At 42.8% G+C, this 13,065-nt stretch overlaps 1 protein-coding gene across 1 annotated transcript in view; it reads right to left on the bottom strand.

Moving 5' to 3' along the window:
* Myo16 (myosin XVI) overlaps positions 1–13,065 on the bottom strand; it is a 356,137-nt gene that overhangs the window by 264,116 nt on the left and 78,956 nt on the right. Inside the window, exons 5-8 of the mRNA XM_028766338.1 lie at positions 8,034–8,158; positions 6,623–6,748; positions 4,145–4,220; positions 1,163–1,316 (exon numbers count right to left, since the gene is read on the bottom strand). Of these exons, the coding sequence (XP_028622171.1) occupies positions 1,163–1,316; positions 4,145–4,220; positions 6,623–6,748; positions 8,034–8,158 (481 nt within the window). The remainder of the gene's footprint in view (positions 1–1,162; positions 1,317–4,144; positions 4,221–6,622; positions 6,749–8,033; positions 8,159–13,065) is intronic.

Below are 13,065 nucleotides of genomic sequence, written 5' to 3'. Positions count from 1 at the left end.
CTCTCTCTCTCTCTCTCTCTCTCTCTCTCTCTCTCTCTCTCTCTCTCCTGCTACTATTTTCCTCTATCCCTGTCTTCCCTACAGAACCTCTTTCCACATGAGTACCTTCTTGCTGTGTTTTGGGACTCACTGATTTTAGCCAGGACTGTCTGTACAGACATGGAGTCAGGATGAGCTCACTATCTGGTACACAGCTGAGAACAATGGCTGTTCCTCCTCCATATTCCGGGAGGTGTCAATTGTTCAGGTTTACTTAGGGCCCCATGATCCCTGCCTCCATGCACAGTGGGCTGTTGGCAGCCTGACCTCTGCTTAGGTTTTGCTGTCTATATATTTGGAAAAGCATAACACTATGCCAAGCTAGAGTGAGTTAGTTATGGTCACAGCTACCTTTTTAAAAACAAAAACAGAAACCACTTCCATCCTCTCAGAACGCCCTTCATCCACCAACAGTCTGGTTGGCCCCTCTCTCTCCTCATACTAACTGTTAGCGTGCTTTCTGCTTTTTCTATCCAGGGCAGCTCATGAGGGTTCATGTGATACATTGAGAAGCAGAGAAACCAAAGGATTCAAAGCAAAAATTGGGATATTATGAGCCAAGTATACACTAATGCCCCAGATCATTAACTAGAGTGAGGTACCTTGGTTGCCTTATCAATCACACTTGACATTACATTCTCAGACCTTGAAAGCAATGGTGATTTTCACTCCAACACCCAACAGCTTTAAGCATTACTTTTATTGGATAGTGTAGAATCATTGCATTTATATTTAGGAGAAAAATAAGGCATATTTGCATTTGCTACTTCAGAACAGTCAGCCCTTATGACAATCATAGAAAGCTTACATGAGTTCAGCTAAACTCTAGAGGAATGATTGGGACACTGCTGTCAGGGTAACTGGAACTTACCAGCTTGATCAATCATATAGCAATGCCCTCTGAGGTCATACTAATGTCTTTAGTTATGCTGAACTCACCGTCAGTAATTGATTTTTTTTTTTGGTAAATATGCTGATAAACAGCTACAGTATTTGTAAACCTTTGGGCAGAGAGATAGGAGCTTCTCTCTATGCAATGGTGGGTGACTGAGAGAAGTGGTGGGGACAACTGACTTCTAGAGGATTGCCCTGCTGCTAAGCCCACTGGGATGAAAATACTTACAGCTTACTAGAAAGATCTGGGAGGTCCTGAAGGATCTCATCATACAGCTCCTCCTGTGCTAAGGTGGGGGCAGACGGAGACTCTTTCATTTTCTCTTCCCAGGCGATTTCCGCTTTCAGCAGCATCTCCTCGATAGACTCAGAGGCAGCGATGTCTACAAGATGCAGTAAGCGTGTTAGACACAGCAGTGGGGGAACAAGCAGTACTTCCTCTCATAACTCAGACACGCCGAACTAAGAATGGATCAGTAGATACACCAAGCCCCATCAAGAAACAGCAAAAGTTTAGGAGAGGGAGAAAATCCTCGTCTGCCATTTTCCAAGTCCACCCTGCTATACACTGGGGATGCACTTAACTACACATGAGAAAAGTATAAATATGCAATGGGTAATAATGAAGAAACGAAAAGTCACAGGGAAGCTAAACTTGGAAGAATATGTGTGTGCATTCCACTGACTCCAGACACAAAATGTAGCTCCTCCCTGTGACAGAGTAGCACTTCTGGCTGCTTGCCATGACCTTTTCTGTTCTGTTGAAAGTGTTGGTCACTGTGAGTGTTTAACCAGTGGGCTGCAGCACAGATATGTACCATTCAAATGTATAATCAGCAATAACTGTCAATGAGACCTGGTGAATCTGAAAACAATTTGCATTGACACCAGCTGAGAACCCTGTGGATGTAGCCACTCCCCATCCCCACTAAGTTTGGTGGTCATCGGTGTCTGTACATTTGAGTCGAGTGGCTTTACTGGCTTGTCAAAGTCATTTAGCTGACATGAGCTGATATTCCTGTCAGTATTCTGTTATGACATGACTGGCTTACGATCAAAGAGTAGTGAGTGGGAAGGGAGAAGAGACCTCAGCTGCCTCACCTGAGAGGCTGCATTTATGGTATACTTATAAACCAAACTGCAGGCTGTCGTAGATGCCACTGACTGTGTCCTCCCAGGTTCAAGTCCTGGGAAAGTGGAAATCATTGAACATGACATTCATGGTGACTTTCTTGGCCATAAGTGTGTCTCGTTTGCATCTTTTATATTTTATTGAGCTGGTTCATTCTTCTCCTAGACAGGTCAAGTGCATTAAATAAAAGACACCTTCATTTAATGAACACACACTTATTGAGGTTCTATGACAAGCCCAGTGCTGTGTCTTACTGCCAAGGTTCTATGAACAAGGGACCTGGAAGATGTCAGACTCTGCAGGGATAGCACTGCGAAGGCTGTCTGAATCTCTGTGCACTGCATGAAAGTGGCCAGGGCTGGAGCTGGAGCATAAGAAGCTGCATCATTCCCTGGGCCCCCTGAGAGTCAGCTGCCATTGGGAATTGGCTGTGCAACACTTGACACTAGCCTTAAAAGGGGATAATAAGAAAATGGCAGAATAGACACACATAGGTTCGAGGATCAGTCAAATCCCCTTAGTCTGTGAAGAAGCTGAGAATGGGCATTTGGTCACAAAAACCTCCTGATAGAACCACCTGATAAGACATAAATGTGTTTTTAAGATAAAAGGCTACCTTTTTATTTTTATTGTTTTATTTTTAATTGTTTTGTTCAGTTTGGTGTACTTTAGACAGGATCTCGTTGTGTAGCCCTGACTCATGTGGTAGTATATGGCGCTGGTTGGCACAGAGCTCACAGCAATCCTCCAGCTTCTGCCCTCAAGTGCTGGGATTGTAGGTACAGACCACACACCAGCTGCTTTTTTAATCCTTATAAATAAGTTTAAAGTACTAAATTAAGTAAAAACAATCTACGTTCATGATAAGATTTTTAGGCTCTCACTAATATTAGCTTAACTCTAGAGTCTGAAGGAACTGAGAACTGACCCCTCGTGTTTGCTAGATCTTTGCTTTATTTTAGCAAACACAATAAAGTAACCAATAGTCAGCAATTTAACTTCAATAAAGATATAAGAGTAAGTCACTCGATCTGGTTTTCACTTACTCCTAGCAGTGATTAGATTGGGAGTTGAAATGTAAAGGGCTTTTAAGTTAGAAAGGGCCCAGGTATAAGAAAAATAGGATGTATCTTGTTTTAAAGATCAATTTTTTACAGTTATACTTTCTTATGGGAGACATTTCTTTGTTATTTGAACTCTCCTATTAATATGGCAAAAATAGCAATGAGAAGTAGCAGATGTTAAATTCTAAAAGCTACAGAACTAAGAGCATTAGATTTAGGAGTATATTAGTGGCAAAGAAGATTACAGAAGACTTCAGAAGCATTTAACCTTCTGAAACAAAGGGGTTGGTGATCTAAGTTAGCACCAGACTATATTAGTTTGTGTTTAAGTCTAAGTATTCACACTGAGAACACTGTTAGAATAAGTATCAGAATAGGTGAGTGGCTGGCAACAAAGTAACAAAGGAGACTGGAGTCAGAGCTTCTGGGATGATGTGAAGCTCGGCGTGTCAAAGCTATGTGAAAGGTAGGCGGTGGCAGACTGGCTTTACCCACTGCTATCAGCGTCCCACAGCACAGGGAGGAGAACCATGGTTCTCTCTCTCCTCTCTCTCTCTCTCTCTCTCTCTCTCTCTCTCTCTCTCTCTCTCCCTCTCTCTCTCTCTCTCTCTCTCTCTCTCTGTCTCTCTCTCTCTCTCTATCTCTGTGTGTCTCTGTCTCTGTCTCTCTCTCTGTCTCTCTCTGTGTGTCTCTGTCTCTGTCTTTCTCTCTCTCTGTGTCTCTCTCTCTGTCTCTCTCCTCTCTCTGTCCCTCTCTCTCCTCTCCCTGTCCCACTCTCTCTCTCTCTCTGTCCCTCTCTCTCTCCTCTCTCTGTCCCTCTCTCTCTCCTCTCTCCCTCTCCCTCCTCTCTCTGTCTCTCTCTGTCTCTCTCTGTCTCTCTCTGTCTCTGTCTCTGTGTGTGTGTGTGTGTGTGTGTGTGTGTGTGTGTGCCCACTCATACTTCTGGCTGCACGAGTGATGAATGAGTAGTAGTGTTCATGTCAAAAAAAGAGGCTCCCAGCCTGCTACAACCTACCTGATGGCTTCTCCCCATTGCAGTTCACAAGGTGGGGGTTTGCCTGATGTGCCAGAAGGAGTTTCACCAGGGTTGTCTGCAGCATAAAGACAGTTTTTATCAGTGATACCATGCAGGATCCATCAGTAAGTACTCAGGATACAGAGATCACATAGGTAAATACCAAGGATGCTGAGGACACATTAACAAAAATACCCAGGGTACTAAGGACCAGAATCAGTAAGTACTCAGGCCACTGAGGACTATCAGTAAGGACCCAGGGCACCAAGGACGAATAGTAAGTACCCAGGGTACTAAGAGCTCATCAATGAATTACTTAATGCACAGGGTTGCTGCCCTCTCGAGGCTCCTGACGTGGTGGGAGACTGAGGGTAACATTGTTCTTGGCATTCTTACTATTCCCAGGTTCTTCTCAGAACTCATCAGGCAGCCAAACTACTCCAGAATTTATATATTAGGAAAATCTATTTATCAAACAGTGCTTAACTCCCAAGGATCTGAAAAGGACATTTTGTACATTAATGTTTCCTTTTATGATATTTTGTGGAGAGATAATTTACTTTTGGGCATTTTGCATCCATTTTTTTTTTAAATTCTCTGTAGCCGTTCATCAAAGTCACAGAAATGATCTGGTTCCAGAACGAAAATACTAGTTTGTTAAAGTATTACTAGCCATAATATGAAAAAACAAGCTCTCTGTACAAAGATATTTATGCTAAACTGCCAACTTTAAAATAGTTTGGAGTAACCAAGACCCTTGGGGGCTCCCAGAGACTGAACCACCAACCAAAGAGCATACATGGGCTTGACCTAGGCCTCCTGTATATATGTAGGAGATATGCAGCTTGGTCTTCATACAAGTCTCCCAACAACTGGAGTGGGGGCTGTTCCTGACTCTGTTGCTTGTCTGTGGATCCAGCTCCCCTAACTAGGCTGTCTTGTCTGGCCTCAGTGGGAGAGGATATGCCTAATCCTGCAGAGACTTGGTGTGCCAGGCAGGGTGATAGCCAGGAGGTCGTCCCCATTCTCCTCTAAGACTGGGAGGGGAAGGGGTTTTCTAAGGAGTGAACTGGGAGGGGGGGTCTGCAATTGGGATGTGAAGTGAATAAATAAATTAATGAAAAAGATAGTTTGGAATAGAATCACATCCAGAAAATATATACTACTTGAATGTCTTAGAAACCGAAGAGTATATGAAATATTTGTCTAAAAAAAAAATGAGCAATACAGTTGTTGAAATACTGCAAAGCATTTGCACCCCTAGCAGGAAAAACTCCAGAAATCCCTCTGAAAAAGTATCTTAAACAAGAACACTGCTTTCCTTTTTAACACTTATTGCGGATAAGATCATTTATTGGCCAGCACAGCTAGTTGATAAGCTCCTCATGTGTACTCACAGTCAGGAAGCCTGTGTGAGCACACGGATCAGGTGGGTAGGGTCAGTAGACACTGAAGCCTGTGGCCTCAGGCTCTGGCACCTGAGAGTCTCACTGGACCACTGACTGGTATCAGGTCAGGGTCTCAGGTCATCAGCTCTATGCCAAGACAGCAGTGAGCTGGGACACACTTCCTGAAAAGTTTTATTTGTACAAAGTGAACAGCTGACATCCAGGCTGGGGTGAGCTATTTCTGGGGAGCTGTGATCATTAACTGCAAGGTGTTCAGCGGTCATTTTTTGGAAGGAGGCAAATATGGAAACCGAGTTCTTTGTTGAAATATCACACCTATCACACACTAACATGCCAATATGAGGGGGTAAAGATTCTTCTCTGTCCATTTTCTCATTCTTTTGGATTGTAATTATTTTAAGTCAGATAAAAGCATTTTCCTATAGTTCTTCAATTTGCTTATGGAATTGGAACAGATGGTTCGGGAACGTACAGAGAAGATACCCCTGTGTCAAACACTTCTGCTACTACTATATTCTGCCTGAGTGTGTGGACCCCGGCAGCTATTGACTGACCCCTCAATGTCCTTGAGCCAAAACAAATATCTAGTCATTGAAGGTGCTGTTCTTGTGTAATTGGTCACAGCAGCACACACGGCGTTAATTCAACATCTTTTATTCATTAAAATGAAGGGTCATTTACAGAGTAAAACGGGATATAAAATATAATTTCACTTTATATCTAAAAAGTGAAAAAACAAACTGAACACTAAGCGACTCCTGTAATTGGCTCACCACATTACAGTATGGAAGCTGCATTAATTCTGTGAAGGACATTTAAGGCTGCCAAGTGCTTCTCCAATGAGCTTGGCTGTGATGTACAGAGCTCAAAGGAGGGTGACCCTTCCAGAGCCCTTGGGAAAGTAAATCCTTTTTCTTATTAAATTATTTGTATAGTAAGACAATGCCATTAGGAGTCAAACTATATAATGATTAGCATATAAATTGGAGGCAAATCAAAATTAAGCATAAAGTTTTCTTTTGTTAATTGTTCAATAACATTTCAGAAAGGATTTAGAAAATCATCTTACCTGGCCATACTTGGCTGCTAAGTGCAGGGGCGTCCAGTACCCATCATCCATCCCGTTGAGGTCTCCGCCATGTTCCAGGATGAGCAACACCACCTCTTTGTAGCCGCTGGCACATGCCATGTGTAGCTGAAATGTGGATGCGTTTGTTATTCTCCCATTGTGAAAAAAGTAGTCACATCATTATTTGTTCAATAGTTTAGGCAGAACTATTTAATAAAGCATTAGATCTGAAACATGACAGTGTAAAATTTAAGAAGCTTGGGTATGTAGTTTTATTATTTTGTGTAAGTCATTATTAGCACATTGTGAAAGAAACACTACAAATTGTAAATGAATCATGCTTTTCCATTGTTTCCCTTATGACTAACTGTGAGCACTTTCCCAGGTAACCCCTAGTCCCCACTGAGCTCCCTTGACAGTCACCTGAGCTGCTGAAGGTGCTATCCCACTAAATCCACCTGTCAAAGATCTGCAGAGTGGCTCTCAGATTTACGGACCACCTCTGGTGCTGAACAGTGTGATTCAAAAGCAAACACAGAAGCAGGAAATGTGTTGCAGGAATTCTGGAGGCTCCTGGGGTGTTGGTGAAATTTTATTGTCTGTCTGAGCTGGTTAATATCATTTTAGGACAGGCTATGCATCTGCATGCAGCAGCACTTGAGTGTCTCTCTGTATTAGAAGTAACTGGAAACCCAGAGGTGTATAGATAGGGTCCAGCACAAACAGCCCAAGCAGGTAGCTCCTATAGGTTTTGGTTCCAGTCATGGGAAAGACTAGATGCCCAGAATCTGAGCTAAAACAGACATTGCTGGGCTGATGGATAAATTGTTGGAGAGTGGATCTAGCACTGATGCCACTAAAGTCACAATAAAAACAATTTATCCAGTCACAAGGTGGACTGAAGGCCTCTGGCCAACTCTTTCTGAGTTACACAGACAGAACTTCAAACAGGCGGAAGTAGATGTTCAGAGTAATGTACAGGGGTATCTACAAGCCCTGTCACCAAGGTCATGCAGACTGTGCTTAGAGTATTATTCTTTCAAGCCCTGAGTCTCACCCAGTAACTCAACCAACAGCAAAACTAAAGGAAACACTGGAAAGGAAACCAGACACCCTGCACATTCCTAGTCCACAGATAGCACATAATATTTATTTTAAACATGTAAGAGTGGCATATGGAAAAATGGTTGAAAAAAGCATCAACGTATTTTTACCAGCCTCCTCTGGGCTGTGGTATAAATATTTTGTATTTCTTCTTTACATATTTATGCTTTCCAACATATCTTCAAAGAGTATATGAGTATTTTATGATGAGATGCCCTTTGAACAGTAGATTGTATCCAATTACATGTTTTAGAATCAACTTCAGTTCCCTACATAAATGATTTCTGAGACCCAAGTGTGGACTCACCAGGGTTACTCCATCATCGTTTTTCTCGTTGACATCTCCTCCTGAAGCTAGGAAGTGCCTGACGTCTGTTAGCATACTCAGGGGCCGCTGTAGTTTCATCTGGCGCAGCGAGTTGAGGTCCACCCCTGGGAGAAGAAGACCCATTGGTACCAAGCCAGATACTGGGACTCAGGACAAGGTCGTCTTTCAACACAGTCCTCTTTCAGAGCCTTCCTCCTTGAAACCTGTTCATCTTTGAACATATCCTATTGCCAATAATAATTATAGCCTGCCTACTTCTAATAATAATTATTAAAACTTAATTTTTGACTGGTCATTTCCTCCATGTTTGTATAGGTTTGTACATGTTTGCACATAGCAGGAACTGTTATGGAACAGTTCAGGAACTGTTCAGGAACCTAAGTTTTTAGACTAATATACTTAGTATGTTGGTGTAAATTAATATACTAGTATATACATATACTAGTCAAAAGTATCTTCAAGTACTTAAATTAGATTGGAAGAAGATGCCAAGCCATTTGGTGTTTTTGGTTAGTTTATTTTCACAGAAACACTTGTTCATAAATTCAGAGTCCTGGACAAACAAAATACTTCTGCTGAGAAGCCAACACCATACGAACAAAGCCTGAAGCTCACAGCACCGTCCACTCACGTAACAGAGTTCTGACGGACATTCTATACAGCACTGGTGCTGGCATCACAGTTGTGCTTCAAGTCACATTTGGGAATCCTTTATCAGGACTCTGGAACTTTCCTGTATGTGTGAAACCATTTCAGGATATAAATTTAGAAGACTTCTCCAACTGAACAGGTCAAGGCTACTCATGTCAGGACAGACATCCAACACTGAGGGACAGCAGCTCCTTGACAGACAGCATTGGCTCACGTGCCCTTACATCAGCTCACAGCTTTCATCAGCGTTCATTTCTCCCTGAGATTTTAGAATGGCACAATCCTGATCTAACTCATCTTCTCATTTACGAATTCCTTGTTCCTATCACTGCTTTGTAGATACAGACATTTACTGAGGTCATGCTTCTGATACATCCAGTGTGAGATATATTCATTTTCTGGTTCTATTTTGAGAATGGTTTCTGGGGCTTCATGATCCTCATCCATTTGAATAATAAGGTTCCAAACAGGAGAGGATATGGTTCCTCCTTCTGCTTCTAAGTAGAGGAAAAAAAAACAATGGCGGTCATGATGGTGGTGATGGTGATGGTGGTGGTGATGGTGATGATGGTGGTGGTCGTGGTGGTGGTGATGGTGGTAAATATGATAGCTTTGACTGATGGTAAGAATGACAGCCATATTGGTAGGGACAGCAATGATGATGGTTCTGATGGTGATGACAGTGAGATATTGTCTACTTGTAAGTGTTGGTTGTGAGCTAACCATTGTCATGAACACAGTCTGTCTTAGCTGGTTGAATCTTACTGCCAACAACCCAAGGAAAGCATACTAGAGTGGATACAAACACCATGCCCATGGTGATGCTCCTGGCACAATCAGCTCTGCATGAGGCTCACTTCCTCAGACTGTGAGAAAGTCATTTTACTGTCATGGCTTCAGCATCCTCCTCAGCCATTGGGGCAACAACAAATTCCAAGGGGCCAAGGTCACAATGCACAGGTATTTTTTTTCCCCAAGATGGGGTTTCTCTGTGTAGCCTTGGCTGTCCTGGAGCTCACTTTGTAGACCAGGTTGGCCCTTGACTCAGATCCACTCGCCTCTGCCTCCCGAGTGCTGCAGTTAATAATGTGCCCCAGCACACCGGGCTACAGTTTACAGGCCTCACGATGTGTCTCGGGGGCAGAGGTCGGGGCATTATCAGTCAGTAAGTAGTAACTAGGGCTGTTTGCACGTCTTCTTTTCCTCAGTGAGCTCCCCATGTCTGTTTTCCACAGGCTTGTCTCTGAACCTGAGTTGGAAAGTAAGCAGAATACCCAGAAGCCTATTGTCTGGGCTTTTCAGCTGTGCATGTCGATTTTGCTCTGTGTTACTACAGACGGATAACTTGTCGTCTCAAAAGAATGGGCGTGCAGATGCTATTTTATCATTTACTGGAGTGAATTAACACATGGCTCACACAGAGCTCTTTAGCAGGGGCTCTTGAAAATGAGCTTTGGTTGACTACTATTCTGTCAAAGCGTGGAGCTGTGTCAACGGAAACCCAGACCAGAAGCATCCTGGTCATGCCTCACCAGGTCACCATGTAACCGCATGCCATACCAGAAAAACTAACGGGACTTCCTTTGGTAATGGGGCATTTGAGGTCTGCAGGAACAAACTAAAACTGTCACTTCATTCTCGTTTGTAGGATGATGGAATTTCACATGTGATTTAATTTTCAGAAGTGCTCCATGGACGTCAGCAGTGAGGTTTGCAGAGGAAGTGATGAATACCTCCAAGGTTCCAGAACTTGGTGAAATTCCACAATGCTGCATGCACTGTTTACTTTTGTGCACCTCCAGGACATGTGCCTAGACATCTAATTAAAATTAAATCTGACCGTAGATTGCAGCAAACACAAAACATGCAGGCTGAAACGCAGAGGTAGGAAACCCTTCATTGAAGGCCGGCTACTCTCAACACAGTAAGGCAGACAGCCTATTTCTCATTCCTGTTACCAGGATACCACCAGGGAATATTTTGACATTATATTGATTTAAACTCAATTTTGAATCAAACATGGTGCCAACCAAAGTGTGATTCTTAGATTTTTGTTATAATTTTAGAAAAGAAAAAAAAAAGTCCCTTTTCGTTAAGCCAATACAACACAAATCTGTCACCTCACATCAATCAAGTGTCTTTAACTTCTGAACAGAGCAACCAAGATGGCAGAGCTCTTCCTCCTCCCCTTAAACCCAGACAGGGTTGGTGAAGGGGCTCAGTCTCCTTTCTCCCTTTTTTAATATTAAAAGAAATTTAATTTTATGCTCATATTATTTTCTCTAATGAGTAAGCCTAAAAATTGTTTAGATTTATTATTTGGGAGAAATCTGGTATTTCTTTAAATTTAAGAAATAAGAAGCAAGATCTGTTACCCCAAACTCACAAGTTATATGACACCATAGTTGTTGCTCGGTCATCTTTGATGGTTATGGATTCCAGTGCCACTTTCATTAACTTGTTTATTAACTGTGTTAATACCTGTCTAACTTTGTTCAACTCCCATTCTCAAAGACACGTTGCTTGCCTGGTGACTCAAGCTCCTTTGTGTCTTTGTGTGAGGCTATGTCACATGGGTGGTGTCTTCGTGTGTGTGTGTGTGTGTTGTAGCTGACCTGTCCCCAAAACAATCCCTGAGCTGAAGGGGACTTTGCACTATCTCTCTTCCGTTGCTGCTCCAAGGGCTTTGCCTTTTCATACCCTTCTCACAGGAGCCCATGTGATTCTCAGCCATCCCAGCCCCTCCCCTAACATTTATGGAGAGTTAGTTCCAAGAAGCCTTCTGCAGAGGTCTCAGGAAAAGTTAAGTCTTCCTTCCTTTGAAGGTTTGTGTGATGTTCACACACCAATATTCAGTGTCCAAAAAACTTTCACACCCTTGTTTTTCTTCTCTATGACATCCCTGAATCATCACTTGAATAAACCTAACAGATAATTTTGTCCTCAAAAGAAAACTGAACCAACAAGCAAGCCGACCTAAAGAGACATTGAAAGGTTGTTGACAGATCACAGCATGCTTTTAGCATGTGTTTTCTTAACTCGAAGGACTGAAGCTTAGCTCACTGGATCTCCATGGCAAGCTTCCTAGAAAACCGAGGGAGGCTGCAGAGTTGGGCCAGCAAAACCCTAACAGTGGTGTCAGCACAGAGAACTAATCACAAGCAGGCTGTGAAGGCTTGACATTCCCACCTACCCTTGTCTTGGCACCTGAACAGCAGCCATTAGGGTACTGTCTTATGCAGACTGGAATGTGCTGCCCCCCGCCCCCCTTGACTATGTGGGATTCTGAAAGGGCCAGTGCCAGAAAAGGATCTTCAATAAATCTCACTGAGCAAATAAACAGCAAGATACTGACGAGCCGAGTTTGCTGGGGGGCTCTGAAGGAGGAAGGGAGAGCAGGCTTGGAAGCCACTGCATCGACACACACGTTAGAAATGGAAGGGTTTTAGCTAAGGCAGAAACAGCGTGATTGGTGAAGGTATGGACAAAGTCTAGAGGTGTCAAAGAAGCAAGTGTCATAAGACTTAGTGATAATGGGACAAGAGGGACTGGCAAAAATAAGATGACATTCATATTCGTGTCATGGTAGATCAGAAATTTCAGAAGACAGTCGGGCCACAGTTCTGAGATGGGGAACAGCCAAAGCAGGCAAAGGCTGAGCTCACTCAGTCCCCACATTGTCCTTTCACAGAAGGATGCTTCTTAAGGACAAACACCAGAAACAGTCAACAGGCGCAGAGCTGAGAATATGAGTAGGGTACCCCACGGTACCATGGGAGGAAGCTTCAAGAGGAGGGAGGGAAGTACGAGAAGACCACGTCAAGAGAGACTTTGTTAGTGCGCCAACATCATGCAAAGTCACAGAGAGATGATTTCAAAGAACAGAGAAATAAATCTCTGAAGGAAAGTTTAGGAATCTCAAGGCAACTACTGCAGGGGGATTCTCCATGGGCAGGAAGCTTAGCATCGTATAGTTGAGGAACAGGGCAGACAATCTACTCGTTCCTAAAAGGGTAGAAAGAAGGGAGAGGGTAGGTGGAAAAGTACCAGAGAAAAATGATAGATAGATAGATAGATAGATAGATAGATGATAGAAGATTGATAGATGATTGATAGATGATAGATAGATGATTGATAGATAAATAGATGATAGATAGATGGTATATATATATACATACACACACATACACACACACAGATATATACAAACATATATATATATATACACACAGGTGGCTGGATAAATGAATGCTAGTAGGTAGGTAGATGGGTAGATGGCTGAATAGATATGTATATACTTCCATGTATGGATACAGATATGTGTGGCCATGCATGCACACACACACACACACACACACAC

This window comes from Grammomys surdaster, unplaced genomic scaffold (assembly GCF_004785775.1).
Source record: "Grammomys surdaster isolate TR1022 unplaced genomic scaffold, NIH_TR_1.0 167, whole genome shotgun sequence".
In the NCBI taxonomy this organism is placed as follows: Eukaryota; Metazoa; Chordata; class Mammalia; order Rodentia; family Muridae; genus Grammomys; species Grammomys surdaster.
The sequence above is the reverse complement of the archived record's forward strand: the minus strand, read 5'-3'. Positions and strand labels throughout refer to the sequence as shown.